Source organism: Centroberyx affinis, unplaced genomic scaffold (assembly GCF_046629955.1).
Source record: "Centroberyx affinis isolate AG114_WGS23_722 - 3 ecotype Tasmania unplaced genomic scaffold, CSIRO-AGI_Caff_v1 ptg001063l_1, whole genome shotgun sequence".
Taxonomy (NCBI): domain Eukaryota; kingdom Metazoa; phylum Chordata; class Actinopteri; order Beryciformes; family Berycidae; genus Centroberyx; species Centroberyx affinis.
The window spans coordinates 48,435-66,090 of NW_027279613.1; the positions used below are offsets into that span (position 1 = coordinate 48,435).

The 17,656-nt window shown below is 43.4% G+C and overlaps 2 protein-coding genes across 4 annotated transcripts in view; both read left to right on the forward strand.

Moving 5' to 3' along the window:
- LOC139647226 (transforming acidic coiled-coil-containing protein 2-like) overlaps positions 1-12,062 on the forward strand; it is a 46,316-nt gene extending 34,254 nt beyond the window's left edge. Inside the window, exons 7-19 of one of the 3 annotated variants that reach the window (XM_071523090.1) lie at positions 762-819; positions 1,163-1,370; positions 1,806-1,855; positions 2,082-2,191; positions 2,461-2,614; positions 3,073-3,219; positions 6,540-6,680; positions 6,796-6,872; positions 8,186-8,229; positions 9,751-9,911; positions 10,080-10,186; positions 10,466-10,586; positions 11,018-12,062. In XM_071523090.1, coding sequence (XP_071379191.1) covers positions 762-819; positions 1,163-1,370; positions 1,806-1,855; positions 2,082-2,191; positions 2,461-2,614; positions 3,073-3,219; positions 6,540-6,680; positions 6,796-6,872; positions 8,186-8,229; positions 9,751-9,911; positions 10,080-10,186; positions 10,466-10,586; positions 11,018-11,083 — 1,444 coding nt within the window. In that variant the 3' untranslated portion in view covers positions 11,084-12,062. Of the gene's footprint in view, positions 1-761; positions 820-1,162; positions 1,371-1,805; positions 1,856-2,081; positions 2,192-2,460; positions 2,615-3,072; positions 3,220-5,106; positions 5,625-6,539; positions 6,681-6,795; positions 6,873-8,185; positions 8,230-9,750; positions 9,912-10,079; positions 10,187-10,465; positions 10,587-11,017 lie in introns of those variants that run through there. The other 2 variants (XM_071523091.1, XM_071523092.1) reach the window with 2 other exon arrangements.
- A 1,092-nt stretch (positions 12,063-13,154) lies between these two features.
- ly6pge (lymphocyte antigen 6 family member pge) lies at positions 13,155-16,786 on the forward strand. Its single transcript, XM_071523093.1, has 3 exons — positions 13,155-13,215; positions 15,528-15,644; positions 16,599-16,786. Exons 1-3 carry the CDS (start codon positions 13,155-13,157, stop codon positions 16,784-16,786), a joined length of 366 nt encoding a protein of 121 aa, XP_071379194.1.
- Positions 16,787-17,656: the final 870 nt, after the last annotated feature.

A 17,656-nucleotide genomic window follows, 5' to 3' on the forward strand; every position in this document is an offset into this window, starting at 1 on the left:
GGCTTCTGGTTTATTTTTCATATTTTGTGTAAGTGCAAGCTCAGATCTACAAGATATTGTACTTAAAGAATTTTTAGGAAGGAAAAAAAATTAGGAAGATACATCTTGGTGAATGTTACTATAGTGTGAAACAATGTTCTGGGAAAAAGCTGCCAAAAGTTTTTGCAATTTTTTCAGACCCTCTGAAAACCTGTGTTTTACGGTAACCATGAATTTAGCACTGAAGTAACAAAAGGAAAAAATGCAAGCTGCTGATAGTGTTCAGGCTGTGGTGCAGTTAGTCTAGGGTGGTGACGATACCCTCATCATTGTCCTCCTCACTAACAAACTACATTGTCAAATACATTCGTGGCCAGGATCTGTTATTTGAGTATTTGTGTGGAGAAAAAAAATCTAATCATGAACTCACTCTGGCTTTAATCATAACTGACATTCAATTACTAAACTCAACCCTCTTCAAAAACATTTCACAATTTAATTCATTTCAGGTACACATAGAGTACAGTAAGTAGTATGCTTACACATACAGTAACAGTGTTATCGTTATCATTTTATGCAAAAGCATTAATGCTATTTATAGATGGACCCTGACAATTATTTTCATAATTTTGCATTTGTGACTTACATATACACATTGGAGATATGAAACAGATATATAGATATATATGGTATTGGATAGATGGTGTTGGATCTTATTAAAGGGAGCTGTGTACTTTAGACATTGATTCTGGATCTTGACCATCTATTTTCCTTTCTCTCAGTAACACTTTCAGAGTGAAGAGGTCGCCAAAGAAATCACCAGTGTCTGACCCATCCCAGGTGAGTACTCTCTTGTCTGTGTATGTCTCTCTCTCTCTCTCTCTCTCTCTCTCTCTCTCTCTCTCTCAATTCAATTCAATTCAATAAGCTTTATTGGCATGACAGTGTAACAATATTGCCAAAGCAAATGTGAGCACTGATAGTGCTCGTCCATAAAAAGGAAAGAAAGGTAGAATATACATTTGTCTCATAGAACAGACATTACAGAAATCCATCATAGCATGAAATAACAGATGAACAGAACAATAGAGCAGAATCACAATCTCTCTCTCTCTGTCTCTCTCTCTCTCTCCCTGTTCCCTCTGTCTCTGTCATTCTCACTGCCTCTTCGCCCGTGTTGCAGGAGCCTACACCTGTAGATGAAGGCCCCTCTCTCCACTCGCAGGACGACCACGCCACAGACGAGGAGAAGCTGGCCTCATCCACCAATCACAAGTGGGCAGCCCTGCATGACACGGACGCAGATCTGACCTCCGATGCACAGGACTTCCCTCAGCCATGTGACCTCACGTCCTTCGTCAACGAGAACAGCCTTCCTCATCAGACTGCAGGTGAGGTGTAGCTGTCTGACTCTCCCGGAGCCTTCTTTGAACCTTCATTCACGTGTGTCCAGACAAATGCTAACTGAGATCAAAGCATACCGCAGACAGGCAGGGCTTCAAAGGAAATTCAAAGCTTAAGTTTGGATAAACCGTGGTTTTCATGTACAGCAGTCAACCCCTTTACTCTGTATTCATCCAGCAACACTATTGATTTTTGTTATGGTGGTGAAATAAGCCTGCTGGCCCAGTTCTCTGCTACCTCCCACCCCTTCCCAGTGGCTGTGTTTGGCGCAGCCCATCTGGGTCAGGGATGGAAAACGCAGACCTGCTCTCAGCCTCTGATCCCGCCCGCCCAGGGTTCAGCATCGGCCGAAAGGTCCCTGTCGCCTCGTCTCTTCCTCTTTTATGTCTAATAGTACTTTCTCCGTCGATTTTCTCTCTCAGTGCCGGACTATGAAATTGAATACATGGAGAAGATTGGCTCCTCTTCGCCTGTGAGTATTTGATGTTATTTGGAGAGTTTGTCAGGTACATTCACAGTGTACTGTTGCTTTGTATATTAATAACTATATATATATATATATATATACATATATATATATATATATGTATATTAATAACTATGTGTTTTCTTATGTGTTATCTGATTTTGGCAACCAAAAACAAATAAAAAATTTAGACCTAAGGCCTTTTATGTTTTATTCTCTATTTGTCCTGTAGCCCCTGTCTGTGAAGAAGCCATCTCTGTACCTGAAGCTGGACTCTGTATCTGACAGCTTCACCAAGAATACCTGTGCACATGGATCTGAGCCCAGCTCCCCTTGCACCGGGTACAACACACACTGTAGTGCACATACTGAACAGTATTGCCAATAGGTTCATAGGAGCGGTTATACTTTACTATGTTTTACTATCCAAAATACAGCCTTTTTCCGTTTGCTGTAGTTTGCTGACTTAAAACCCCCATGACTTGCATTGCACGTGGTTCAGCTGTACCAGCACCACAGTTCATTAACACTCCTATCCATCATATAGCTTCTATATGTGTCAACGCTCTCTCTCTCTCTGTTGCTCACTTGCTCTCTCTCACCCAATGTAGGAGTTTTGAGGAGATGGAGGCCCAAATTACAGCAGGCATGAAGACGCCGGTGCTGAGCTCCCGGCCCGGTCCTGAGGGCTCCGCTGGAGACAAGAGCAGGAAGAGGGAAAGCGAGGCACTCAGCCGAACGCAGAGCACAGAGAGGGATGAGCAGGTGAGTCAAACATCTCTGTCTGCCTTGAAGGGACATCAACATTATACCTCAATGAGCAGAAGTACACATTAGCACTCATAATCATATGCTGTGACAAAAATGACTGTTGTGGTTGTCATTTCATCTGTCTTTACCTCCACCATCATTTAAGATGAATATTTGATTTTGTAGCTTTCCATGTCATTGTTTAGTCACTAGGGGGAGACAGAGTGCCACACTGCTCATGCTGTAGTGTAGGCCCATGAATCTGACACTCCCACATGACAGCATCAGTGACGCTCATTATAGCCTTGTCACTAGTAACAACTGGTCACACCCAGTTCCTGGCTTGGTGACTCAGCTTCCAATGCCCCCACTGACACGCCCGGCGCTTGCTTTGCCATGCTGACCCCCTGCCCTCCTCCCCGCCCTCTGCCTCGCCCTCTGCCTCCTCCTCCTCCCCCCTGGTGCCCCTGTAGCCCCCTAGCCCGGGCCCTGTGGAGGCCCCTGCTCCAGCCCTGGCCATGCCCCTGTTAGACAGGCTGTCTGAGTGTGACGACCCCCTGCAGTACCTGGAGCCTGACCTGGCTGAGACCAACCCCACCGCCTTCGCCCACAAACTACAGGTGTGTTGACAGACCGCACATGACCCTTCCTGACAAACCTTATCGGCCTTGCCTCTGCTGGCAGAGTTGTGGCCCTGTGTGTGTTTGTGTGGACCTTATTCCTATCGTGTCCACCTCTATAATCTTGTTTCATCCTGCCTTTTCAGTTTTGTGTTTCCTCCTCTTATCTGAGTTGCATTTACTATGTGCAATAGAGTGTCTGTTGTTGCGTGCGATGTGGACAGTAGAGTAAGAGTGTGCGCTCAACTCTTTCTGTATGTCTTCCCCCTTGCTCTCTCATCCTTGGGCCGCCACATCCCTCATCCCACCTTCCCTCCCTCCTTCCCTGTGTGTGCGGCCCAGGAGGAGCTGGTGCTTGCTGCCCTGAGGATAGAGGCTCTGCAGGTAGCCAAAAACATCTCTCAGTGCCCCTCCCTCTCCACTGTAACCCCCCAGGTACTGCGCTGAGTCAGCCTGCACCTGCTGTATGTGTGTGTGAGTGTATGTGTGTGTGTGTGCTGTTGCATAAGAGGTTGCATCTTGAACGGATGATAACGTGAGACTGGGTGCGTGTATGGTGTGGGTGCATGAGTGTGTCTCAGCCTGCCTGTCCCTCCCCTAATCACACCATTCTGAGTGTGACTGTGAACCCATGGCCTTTTCAACATGGTGGCTGCACCACTACATCCACAGCCCCGCCACCTCTCCAGTCCCTACATACGGCATCTCTAACATGGCTTAATGCCCCTCCCCCTTCCCCTGACTAGCAACGAGCTCTTTTGGATGAAGTCTCCTCAGGAACAGAGTGCTGTGCCTTCTAAATCCCTTGCCTTATTTATGCATGTTGGGGCAACATGCATGTTGCCTGTTCAGGAGAGGCTTACAGTAGCTAGATAAGCATGAATGTGACTGGGGATGTCTCTCGCTACACTTACTATAAGCAGCTCGGACATGCAATGGAAATCTCATGGAAATATACTTGTCGATGCCGTGCTATCATTACCTAAAGCCCCAGTCACATTCTTGTTTTGTGAATTGGTCCCTTACCCAAACTAACAGCACTAACAATCACCAACATCAGAGCAGGCAGGTGTAAATATTCAGTTTGGCTGGAGTGTCAGGTAGATTTGCTGGTTGTAACGGCACATGCCTGGAATACTAAGAATGACGATTGTCCTGCTTGATGGTGTAAAAGCTCGGACCTCAGTGATCAGTGGTGGATCTACAGTATAAGGTCAACAGAGAAACTCACCTGAGAGTTGGAGCAGGCGCTTCCCGGTCCTCTTTTCTCCCATATCTCATGCTCTTGTCTCACGCGCTCCACAGTCACGCCTCAAGAAACCCAGCCCTCGGCGGTGGAACATCAACGGTTCACCCCTTCTCAAAGTAAGAAGGGTAACATTATACCCCGTCGCTATGTCCCTGCCCTAGAGCTCCCGTAGACCCCAGCGCTTTGATATCCAGACCTGATATCCATTGAGACATTTTCTCACTGAACCCTACTCCCAATCTTTGCTGCCCCCGACCCCCATAGCTTTACCTTGTCGTTGTGAGCCAATGTGACCATGTGTTGGTTTATGCAATTATCTCCAGCATACTGTCTTTGTATACCTAAGAGAGAAAACTATAGTTACTCCTTCGGTGTCTTGACATCTTTGTCTTTGACTCAGTGTTTGTCTTCCATAGATTCAACTAGTGTCTCCACTGTGTCCCATTTTCTGTTCACCTTAAGCATTGATTTCCTCTTGAATCATCTATAGCCATGTGCGGGAATGTCTTTGCTGAATTGCCTATGACCTTCTGCGTGATCCAGTAAAGGTGCTTTTTTATATGCAATACTGTATGAAGCAGCAGCAAGTACACATATATTCATTCAACGTACCTCATTTTGTTTTATTGTACTTACAGAGCACTGCCAATTTATGGTAATGAGATTTGGGGGGGATTTCATGGGGATTGTCCCTGTAAGACTGAGTTTTAAGGTAAGCTTAATAATGAGTCATACCACTACAGGACAGGTTTGGGATGAATTACTCATATATTTTGTTTAAACCTCACTGGATTGGGAGGGTAAGCCCAATCAGTAGCTAAGGCCACAGCACTCTAGTCTATACATTACATTACATTACATTACATTAAGTCATTTAGCAGACGCTTTTGTCCAACGCGACTTACAATAGTACATTTTGTCAACAGTAGTGAAACCAACTGTGCATTACAGTCTTCATCAGCTAAGACTTTTAATAGGAATAAGCAGCATTCATTGAATTTTATTTTATTTTTTTTAAGTTTAAGAAGGGTAAGAAGATAGGTTAGTTCAAGAAGGATACCTCCAGTAGTATAATGGCATTAACGCTCCGGCCAGACCAAACACTTCACTCTCTTTTCCATGTATTAGTGGTCTCTAAGTCTCCTTGTCCCCTGTGAGCCCCCACCATTTCATCAAATCCTCCCGTAATCCCGCTCTCCCAGGGATGATTAAATCCCTACCAGAGCAGAGTTTGAGGGGACCCAAAATGGTACTAGAAGAAGGATTGGTTCTGTGTTTTCAGTATGATGTATTAAGGAATTGTTTTCAGTAGAATTTCTTCCTAGTTTGCAATGGTTACATGACCACGTGTGGTTATGTTTGGGTTTTAGCGTCTGTGAATATACCTTACTACCATATCCAAATTCAAACTCCTTCTAAAGATACATTTTTTGGTTTACCACACCCTGGTCTTCAAGAATGGAGCAGAATCTATCAAAAGTTGTAATGGGTTACAAACAGTCAACACTATGATTCTAGACACAGTGTTTCACAAGAGGTAAAACCACTTCATTATGTTGTGATGTGCCCTTCCTTTAACATGAGACTAACACGTATTCTCCATGCTACCCAGTGCCCACCCACCCTCTATCCCTCCTCTACTGTATACTGATGCAGTTCCCGCTGTATCAAGCCCCCCCCCCCCCCCCCCCCACCCTTCCCCTCTGCCTTGCCTGGACCCAATCACATTCAAGCTGCTGAGATGAGCGGGTGATCATGACCACTCAGCTGTGTGGCAGCATCAGCCAATCGCTTAGCCGCTGCTGTGGCGTTGAAGACTGTTGCATCCAATCATGTTCCAGCTGCCCAAGTCTTCAGGAACATCCCCAGCCTGCCTCATTTACATATTGATTTTGCCGTGTGGTATATTTTGATATAGTTTGATGCTGCCTTGTGGTTTGGTTCAGGAATCTTGGTGAGAATGCGCGTGTGGCCCCGGAGGGTGTGTTTCATCCCGTCTGTAGCTTGGCCCGGTATATAACTGGCTATGATTCCTTTCCTCTCGCTCCTCTCCTTTGACTCCTGGATGCAGCAGAGAGAGGTGCCGTCCCCTATAGAGAGTGCTGTGTCCAAGAGCTCCCTCTACACCAGGACGTCCACCGGCTACAGCGACGGGGAGAGCCCCTACCTCCCCAGAGACCTAGACCACTCCCTGGGGATAGCGCGAGAGGAGGTGCTGATTCTGATTTTTATTAGAGAGTAGTGATACATACATACTTGTGGCATCTTTGCACATCCCATTTCAGCAGGTCACACTTTACCTAATCAAGTTTTCCCCTCCTCCCCAGATTGTGATGAAAGAGAAGGAGGTGCTGGAGTGGCAGAGGAAGTACGAGGATAGCCGACAGGAAGTGGTGGAGATGAGGTGAGGTGTACAGAGGCTCGTCATCACTCACATCACCGCTGCGAGGTCCCACCCATACAGCGTGGATTTAAAACCTCTCTGCACCTCTGTTACATGGTGTTGTGTCCTGATGCTTGGTGTCCTGCTTTCAGGCTCCACCCATCACCTTCACTTGACCTGTTAATTGGTTTATCTCTCTCAAACTGCCAAGGCCAATGGCAATGGCAATCGCAAAGCGGAGAGCCAGTTAAAAAAGTCCATGAATTACCAGCATGCCTGGAGAGGTAGTCGGAGGCATAAATGAAGATGAAGTTTATTGTTTTTGATGGCTTTTTGGCTGTGGTTGATATGATATACTTGTGTTAGGGGCTTTAACTTGCAGTCATTTAGCTTGCAACAGCAGAATTAATTACCATCAAATTTGTGTCTACAGATGATCAACCTATGTCCAACAAATAGCTAATGGGAGTTCAGAGAGATGGGGATATGTAGCTCTGAGACTCTTCCCACTCCTCTCTATCAGCAGGTGTTGGGTGGAGGTCCAGCTGGCCACAGCTTGGTTAGTGTGGATAAGACAAAGCTTACTTCATTAGACTGATTGGGCTCGGGATAAGGAGGGACTAAGAGGCTAAGGGGGAGGCATGGCTAATCAATCCTCTTACCTCTTTGGCAGCCTGCTTTTCCCAAAACAAGGTTTCCTATTGGCTCCTGCTGTACATTTGCACGGAGTGTGAGGTGAACTTCCAGCAACAAGAATGAGATGGCAACTGCTAAAAGCAGTGCAGATTAAATGAAAGAATACTCTAAAGATAGCTTTAGTTTAATTTTTTGTGACAGCATAAAAGATACAACTAGCAAGCCTCTGCCAGTGCTGAACAATTTGATCCAACTTGCAAAGCTGCAGCCTCCATAATGGTTTATGTTTGTTTATCGCTTGTGTTGTGGGTTTGATTTCTGACAAAATAGTACGTGTGCACAATGCTGTTTAGTAGAAGTCCCAAGTGTTGGACCTTCCCACCAGCACATGAACACAGCATAAGGCTAAGACTAATGGCGGCAATCCCAGATCTGGATCACTATGGAAATTTAATCAACTGATCCTTGTCCACCAAATTTCATCCAAATGAAAAATATTACTTTTTGAGATATCTTGCCAACAAACTGACAGACAGGGGTGAAAATACAATCTCCTTCTAACTTTGTTGATGGAGGTAAAATAGCATGTGAATGAAGATGTTTTAGAGATGTCATATATTAAATAGTATATGAAATTCATATATGCAGTGTGACATACAGATATATTCTTATGTCATCTATTGATTTCTCATCCATAGGAGAATTGTTGCAGAGTATGAGAAGACTATTGCACAGATGATAGGTGAGTTCAAGATTAAACACAACACTACAGTACATAAAGCAAACATTGGTCATGGGTTACTGGACCCAGTCTTTCTTGTCAGTGCACATTAATTTCTTTTTAAGCCAATCGGTTTTGTCCCCCACCCTTCGCCACTACTTTTTGCCTCAAGTCATTTATTTGCAAATTGAACAGAATACATAAGCTCTGTATGTGTCCTAATCCATTGGCACTGATTTCAGAATGTAAACTATTCAGTGATCCTCTGACTATTTTATGTGCCCGTTTTTCTGTTTCATTGATATGAACTGAATCATGATGCCATTGGAGGGAGATTTGCCCACTTTTGCTCACTCTTGTCCAGGTTCTCTGGGCTCATTTAATTCCACTTCAAGCCCATTCTGTTCACTCTCTGCATTATCCTTGCTCTCACTTACCTCTTCCTCGCCACCTCTGGACATTCCTGACGATTTGATTTTTCCGCTCTCTGATTCCATCTCTTACTTTCATTAAAGCACTGTCACAAAAGGAGCGATCAGTCTCTGCTTGTGCCTAACACTCGGCTCTCTCACACGTCTTGCCCTCCCAGCTTGACTTAACACAGTCCCTTCTTTTCTGTTCTGCTCCCATCTTTGCCCCTTACTGTTTGATAACCCTGTCAGGCATGCCAGGTGAGTAATGCGGACTCTTCCTTCAGTTGTTTGTGTCAGCTCACATCTGTCCATCCGTCCATCAGAGAGAGGGGAGCAGATGTGCTCACTTTCTTCGTCTTGTCTAGTGACATTTGTTTCGCCATTTCTTTGTCTTTCATATGTCGAGACCTTTTTGTTGTACTTTTTTTTTTCTTATTCTGAGAAAAGGAAAGCATCTTTTGGCATTTTCTGTTTTGCTGCCATTTATGCCTTTGTTCAGATCCTGACATTAAGTACAGTAAACCTTCCACAAATTTGATCAAAACCATTTAGTTGTATAAACACCTTGACACACACTCACATATCTGCACTTTGCTTTCTCCTAATATCTTAAGTCATACAGGTAGGATTAGTGAGTTAAGCATGTTGGTCATCTAAGCCTGTGACAGGAAAGGAAAGCAAAGGAATGGAAAGGGAAAGCTGGGAAGGGGCTGACAGGAAGATTTATCAATTAATTCTGATGAGTCTTTACTGTTTACAGGTCTCTTTGGTTTTCCCATTCAATTTTTGTTTTGTCTGCATGCTACACTAGGTTTATCAGCAACACTCATATAGTAAATAGTTCAAAAAATTCCACTAATCCACTAATCCATTTTGATATATTTGTATTTCAATATATTTCAAGTGCATGGATGTGAGTGTGAGTTTATGCGTGTGTGTGTGTGTGTGTGTGTGTGTGTTTGAGTGTGTGTGTGTGTGTGTGTGTGTGTGTGTGTGTGTGTATGTGTGTGTGTGTGTGTGTGTGTGTGTGTGTGTATATGTGTGTGTGTGTGCGCGGCCACTACAGCAGAATCTTTATTCCATAGACTGTTGGTCTGATCTCCAGTTTATCTGTGTGTATATCCATCAGAGGATGAGCAGAAAGAGAAGTCTCTTTCCCATCACACCATCCAGCAGCTGATAGTGGAGAAGGATCAGGCCTTGGCAGACCTCAACTCAGTGGAAAAGTCTCTGGCGGACCTCTTCCGACGCTACGAGAAGATGAAAGACGTGCTGGAAGGCTTCCGCAAGGTGAAGTACACACACACACACACACACACACACACACACACACACACACAGACGTAAACTATTCACATCTAATGAGCACTCGCTGCAAGAGCGAGCTTGAAAGTCATCTGAAATTTTGATCGACAACCCTTATGGCCCTGTAATGAAAATGTTTCTCGCTCCGTTCAGAATGAAGAGGTTCTAAAGAAGTGCGCTCAAGAATATCTGTCCAGGGTCCGTAAGGAGGAACAGCGCTATCAAGCCCTGAAGATTCATGCAGAGGAGAAGCTAGACAAGTGAGCCCAAGCTTATTCTCATTATCTCACATTCATCCAACTATCACTATGTTGTTTTCCCCTATGAAAATAAGACAAAAAACACTGTAACTACGCAATAACTAAATCCCCAGGTGAAATGTGTTTACATATAATTAGCTATTTAATTGGATGTATATTCTACTGTACCTGTTTGGATTGGGTATTTATAAAGATTAAAAGTAAAGTGAGGCTATACTGAGGTGACTTGAGTGTCAGTTGCTGCCGACTACTGACTTACACTGTGATGTGTGTTTCCAGGGCCAATGCAGACATTGCTCAGGTGCGGGTCAAGGCCAAGCAGGAGCAGGCAGCCTACCAGGCCAGTCTGAGGAAGGAGCAGATGAAGGTGGACTCTCTGGAGCGCACCTTGGAGCAGAAGGTCAGTCAGCCTCCTCACTAGCACACCAGCACAGGAATGTAAACATAGGAATTTATGTCTACAAAGCCTGAAAATTTCCTGAGGGACTTGATCATAGACATGTACCAACTTCCATGCTGTACTATGTCTACATGTATGTAAATGTGTCTCAGCTGTTGTCTTGTATTACCACTTCAGGTTCAGTATCCAAATGAAATCAGATGGCATAGGCCAGTATAAATAGTTTCAGGCATGTATTACGTATAAGGTTTTATCCTTTACACCACACCTGGGCACAACAGGGAGGAGTGTATGCTATCCAATAACCTTGAAAGGAAATGTTAAGAGCTGAGTACATTTCGCTGTTTACAATTACACTTCAAGGAATGAAAATCACAACCGTTTGTAAAAGGAAATATGTACTAATGGCTCCTGATTTTTGGATTCTACAGAACAAAGAGATTGAGGAGTTGACAAAGATCTGTGACGAGCTGATTGCCAAGATGGGGAAGAGTTAGCGGCAACGCCACATCCAGGCCAAAGCTCACAGAGAGAGTGGTGGTGGAAGAATTACTTGGAGAAAATATTTTACCACTCTTCACTGGACTGATGGACATCTAAGGCCAAAGTGACCTTAGAGTTGTATTTCCTACTGACTTTGTCTATACAGGATCCACAGGAACGGCTTCCTCTTTATCACCTTGTACATTTTGATGTGTCAATGTATTTTACTGTATCAGGGGTCTGGTCTAAAAGTTTTAGAAAATGTGCATACCATATCACTAATGAGTGTGTGTGTGCATGTGTGTGTGTGTGTGTGTGTGTGTGTGTGCATGTGTGTATGAGAGTGTCTGTTTTTGTGTGCTAGTATGAAAATGAGAGAAACTGAGAGCATTGATTGTGGGTTAAATTATCTACGATGATGTTGCCATGACAGCCACTGATGGAGAAGACTGTTTACCCACTCCTGTTGTTGTCTCTTCTTGATATAAGAGAAAGATAGCTTTTGAAAAGAGTAACAGAGATAGCATATATATATATATATATGACCTAGATTAATGAATAAAATGTTGAGTTACACCACTAAGAGAATAAAAAACATTCACAATAGCTTACTGCATGTGAAAGAGGAAAGATAAACTTGTAATGTTTATGTTTGTATATAGGAAATTCCAATTATGAAAAAGACTCACCTGCATTTTTGATACAGTTATTGTCATTGAAAACCTGCTTTCCTCATGTAACCTTGTAGATACTTGTCATACTTGTCATAGCTTTCTTGATGAAATCGTGGGATTTTATTTTTTTGATTTTATTTTGATATAAAGGAAACTAATTGTGACTGTAATCAGTTGTGACCAGGAGTAATTTAATTTTGGATGGATATGTCCTAGTCCTGCAATGGTTGTTGTGTCACACTGAGGAGCAACTCAGACTTCTCTGCACAGCTACTGTACAGCATCTGCTTACAAAGTGCAATAAAAGATGGCAATACAATTTACTGGTGTTACTCTCGTTCTTTCACTGCATAATACATCATTGCACTGAAACACGTGACATAGTGTTCAGCATAATCAAACCTAGAGTCTGCCGTTTTATACCTAGCAAGACAGGGCCCAAAACTTTCTCTGTGTTTGTGTATTGTGTTTCTGTGAGGCCAGCATTAAGAGTTTAGCTGACCTGGCATGGCCAATGATAAATTAGGATGGGATTAAGATTATTCCACAATGTGCTTCTCTCAGTCTGTCCAGTGCAGAATCAACAAGCACATGTGATCTTGTCTGTGTAAATGATGCAATGACGCATTGCAGACATTTGTCATTCCTCTCTCCCCTCCTTCACATGGTAGATCATCTATGTTTCTTATCTAAGGTGATTGTAATGTTCAGTTAACAGTTTCACAGGTATGGCAGTATTCTCTCTTGACAACATAGAGCATACTGTGAGACAGCTTACAGCCAACTTCAGGTTACCTCCTACAGGCCACGGGACAAATAAATCCCTATGTAATAATGGCATATATACAAAAGCACCTGTCAAGTGATGCTGAACAAAGACTGAATAACCTCACATGGGAAATCTAAAATATAAGGCTCCAATCACTGTATGACACCTTCGCCTGTAACTCTCCTATATGCTGTCACCAAAGTGATTAGCATGATCTAAAATTAATGGATAGGTGAAGTGCCACAATGCAATGGAAGATGGAGCTCAGTTTCACACTGTGGTCAGTCCTGGTGCAGCAGGGATGAGGAGGATCTATACATGACATAAGAGGAAGGGCAGGAGCAGGTCAGGATAGGGGCAAGTTAGGGAGGGGCCAACGTGTGGACGGGCGTGGCTCGAGCACAGAGGTCTGCAAGGTGTGTGCCACAAGATGAGTCTCACTGCTTTACCTCTCTAGCCCTACCAAGGAAACTATTGCATCTCAAAACAGCCGTGGGGCCCAGCGGAGGAGCTGGTAATCTCCTAGTCAGTACAGGCGGGGATATTAGCTCATCTGATAGTACAGATTAAGCTCAGGGGGCTTTAGGGGCAAACAACCTGCTTTTCAGTGTGCGATCAGGACGACCAAGGACCACCAGCGACATGAGAGCTGTCCAGTACTGTCCGCTGCTCCTGCTCTCCCTAGTCCTCCTAGCTACCTACAGTAAGGACTTTATTTTCTTCCACTCTATTCCCCTGGATCCTTCTTTTTTTCCCACCTTTACCTCATCCAGCCTTCCCTCTGGATCACTGTTCTACCCTCTGTCCTCCTGTCATGTGAACTCTCAACCCTTGTTGGTTTCTCCTTTGCTACCCTTGAACTTCACTGTGAGGTTTTCTTCAGATCTATACCTTCTCATCGGCTTTGTTCATATTGTCTAAGATTGTCTTGCATCTACATGTTTTATATTTCAGCTTCTCTCTTTTTCATAACTGGTGTTCTGGTGATAGTGAGAGGCAGGAACCTGCTGATTGGAGAACGGGTGCTTAAAGGCTCTGACTGTCAAAACCGGGCTGTGGCTGTCAGTTTACAGGAAGACAGATGCTGGATATAACAGCCCTAGTCTTGTGTTTTCAAAAAATGGCATGCATGTTTTATCACTTTGGTCAGGCATTTGATATTAACACCCGATTTCTAATATTGATATATGCTGATTAACGCTTGTATGCTGATAATGTTAATATATCTTATAATTCCCTTGAGTTTTGCTTCCCTTCAGTCTGTCATCCTCTTCTGTAACCAGCATGCCATCCTAGCAGCTAATCTCCTAATAGGCCTGGAGGCTAATTCTTCTAGCATGCATGGAGAGCGGCTGTGCTGTTGGGATGGATTGGGGTCAACTAGAGATAGCAGGGGGCATTTACATGCCATGTCAACACAGAAGAAAACAGACCAGCTACTCATAATCACTCGAGAGTTTGCTGTTATTATTGATATTATTTTCCTGTTAAAATGGTGCTGTATGCCAACCTAAAAGACATGAGGTCTTGTTCCAAAGGCTGAAATTTCAGTGCGTTCCTATGCTGTCATATAAAGTTGATTGGGCTGGTTTGATCTAAAACTATAATTTCATTTGTCTGAACTTGTATGGAGACACATGGTTTTGACTCTCTGAAAACTGTTTTTTGCCCTCCTGCCATCCCTGACTGGCTGATCAAAGAAAAGCGTCCAGGGTTAAAGGAGGTTAGTTTTGTTGGCCAGAGAGATGTGCTGCTGTGGAGACTGTTTGTAGCTTTCAGTGGTTCCTGTGAGTCTCTGTTTGATCCTCTTAGCAAAGAGCATGAAAGGCTGTTTCTGAAGAGAGCCATTTTAGAATTTCAGAGACGGATGGAGGATTTCAAAAGGAAGTGTAAAAAAGATATTTCAAAGGTCAAGAGTAATTCTCAAACAGTTGCTCTTCTCTCTGGAGAGGTTTAGAAAGGCATTTAAGTGCTTTAGTGGGGCTGGCGTGGGATGGGTTGGAGAGTTGACCTAAAGCTGTGGCTGAAGGAGAGCCATGTTTATGAGTGGGAGGTTGCTAGTTCCATTCTTTGGATGAGCTGGCAAGATTTGGATGGAGGAAGTGAGTGAGTAGTGCTGTCCCCTCACTTCACAATTACTGTCAATGTGACTTGGAATAAAGTCACCCCACTCGCACCCCCATCCGACCACTGCCACCCCTCACTGGGTGTAATTGTACCATACCTGTTCATACATGCTCAGCAAATCTATGTACCACGGGTAAATAAAGGTTAAAATCATCTAGAGTACGCCATGATGTGATGCAGTCACAGTCAATGTGTGTACTTAACGTCCCAGGACAGCTGCAGCTCTGACTGTGCATTAAGAATCTGGACACTTACACCAGTGTCTTACCATGGCTTTTTAAAGGAAAATACCAGCAGTCTTTGGTAATGACTCATGCCTTGACAGGAGTTGATACATTTAACCACTGGGCATCTTTTACCATCACTGAGATATTTGGTGGACATTTTGGTGTATATGATTTTCAAATGTTAGGAGTTTTGTGGAACTTCAAGTGATTAACGCTACATGTTCAGATACACTGTAAGTTTATGGCATGGATGAACCAGTACAAAATGCTAAGTGCCTCAATAATGGAAAAAGTGGTTCCCATCAACAGGAGTATCAACTTGGCCTTTTAAAAAAATCAAGGTAAAACAATAACATGCCTCCCCTGATTCAATGCACAGTTAGATTATCGATTCCTATCAGAGCAAGAAAACACTGGTATTGCCCTTGAAGTGTGCATCATTAACAACCTGGTCTGGTTTGATAATGTTTCTGTATGGTGCTACACTGCCAGCAGTGTTTCCCCTTCACCTGCTGTGTTATATTAACAGGGGTTTTGACACACATCCATATTATGTTCCAATATGTTCTTTTTGTCATGCCACAATGTGATTTGTTTTGATTGTACTTTAGTGGGAGTATCAGCATGTTCTGTATCAGTATTTTGTTCCTTTCCTCTTCAGGTGAGGCTCTGCAATGTTACACCTGTATGGGGTCCAATAACGAAGACTGCAACCGGCAAGGCTCCAAAATCTGTCCCAGCTACTCTGATGCCTGCGCTGTAGTGGTGGGCCATGACAGTGAGTCCAACAGTGACAGTGTAGTAGCCTTTCTTTTACTAGCTCACTTCACCTTTGCTTTTCCAAATCAGAGTCCAGATAGTGAGACATCTGTAGAGACCACAGACAGTACAGAAAACTTAGAGATACTATAGTAATGAATATAGTAATGCAATGTAGAAATATAAAAATTATAGTAATGTATAAGTCAATATGAACTGGTGTATGTGTATGTGCATGTGTGTGTAGTTGTGTGTAAATGGAGGACAGGCTGCAGTCTGGAAACACATCTCAGTCAGCAGGGGGTCTGGGGCTTTTAAGGGAATGAACAGCTTTGCTACTTCTGTTCAGTCAATATCCTTAATTAGGATACCATGTGTTCCTGTCACCAAGGCAATTCCTCTTCACAAAATTATGATAAGTTAACTCAGATTTTTATTTATAGCTGCACTAGGCAAGATTTTTCTGTAAAAATACACGTCTTATCTGCCTAAATCACAAAGTGGGGCTGCAACAGAGAGGAGCATATTTTTCTCCCCTTCTTGAGACTCTGTAGATTCACCCATTTGCCCAAATGAAGTTCTGGTATCAGGTGTAGCAGGAAACCTTCTCATCCCACAGGAAGTGACAAATCAAAATTTAACCAAAAAACACAATCTCCTAAACAGCAGTGAGGGAGCGCTTAGTCTTTAGCCTCTCTTGTCCCTTTGGTATCCTGGTATAAAGCATCACAGATCGGTCGGGTTGGTAAATATGAGCAGTTTGTAGATGTCACATCACATAATTTCTGGGCATCGAAGTTCAACATTTTCAAACAGTTACATCTTGCTACCATTTGAAGCCACCAACGTGCAAAGTTGCCTACTGCAGCTTTAATATTGGGGCATGTTTAATCTAATTTCACTTAAATTAATGAAACCGTGTAAGACTATGACAGAAACTATTGTAATTGACATCTATTTGGGTCTTTCTCAGGCGGGGTGATGAAGTCGTGCTCCTACAGGTCTTTCTGCAGCCAGGCCAACAGCCAGGGGTACAGAGCACCAGGGGTCAGAGTTCACTGCTGCTACAGCGACGACTGCAACGTGTCGGGTGCCTCCAGGCTGCAGGGACTCAGCTATCTGCTGCTACTTCTGCCACTGATGTTCCACATGTTTTTTTAAGTAGACTCTACCCCAGCTATGCCAATTACTACAGTACACCTGTATCCATGTGCAACACAAATACAAACTACTACATTTGTACCCATTTGCCCCAACAATGCCAAATAACTCTACCCTGATTTCCAACTGTACATGCCATCCTTTACTAAACTACTTTTGCCCTCTGACTTACTGTACCTACCTATCTAGCCATCGAAGAGTTACAAAGAAGAGCTTAAGCAATCAGTTGTGACTACATGGATAATGCAAACCATGTTGGATTGTTGCCATTCAGAGGTACTCAAGTAGATGCGTCTTTCAATTGATTTCAACAAGCCAATAATTAGAAGAGCCAAGAAGATCCTAAGGAAAGTACCAAAACAACCCGGCAGGTGCAATTTATCATGTAGGTTTGGTTTTTACCATCTACATTGAAGAGGAAGTAATGTGACTTCTTCAATTTCCTCACTCTTGTGTGATGCGTAGCACATTATCCATGCAATCACAGGATGATAGGTGTGAGGGAAAAAAAGTGCTATGTAAATTTATTCAAACCACCTGCCAAACAACACTTCACTTACACATTGTAGTATTCTGCCTGCTTACTTATACATACCTATAGTACCTACACAATACCAAAATATTACCTGCTGTACACTCACTACCTAATGTACCCACCTGCCTGCCTGTCTACCTACCCCACTAATGTAGACTATATCACTGACAGTTCAACCACATAGGAACACATAACCATCCTTTCTGTGCATTTTAAGTAGTTGAAACCTCTCCAAATTGCAGGTTATATATAGAAACTGATAGCAAATGTAACCATCTTAATCCTAAGTACTGGTTCCCTTTGTCTTTCAAAAACAGATTTTAAGACAAGATAAT

Excerpts from the sequence above, each read along its gene's own strand:
- ly6pge (XM_071523093.1), top strand. The coding sequence starts at position 13,155 with ATGAGAGCTGTCCAGTACTGTCCGCTGCTCCTGCTCTCCCTAGTCCTC. Across the intron at positions 13,216-15,527 it reads AGTCCTCCTAGCTACCTACA|GTGAGGCTCTGCAATGTTAC; the intron begins GTAAGGACTTTA and ends TTTCCTCTTCAG. Across the intron at positions 15,645-16,598 it reads TGTAGTGGTGGGCCATGACA|GCGGGGTGATGAAGTCGTGC; the intron begins GTGAGTCCAACA and ends GGTCTTTCTCAG.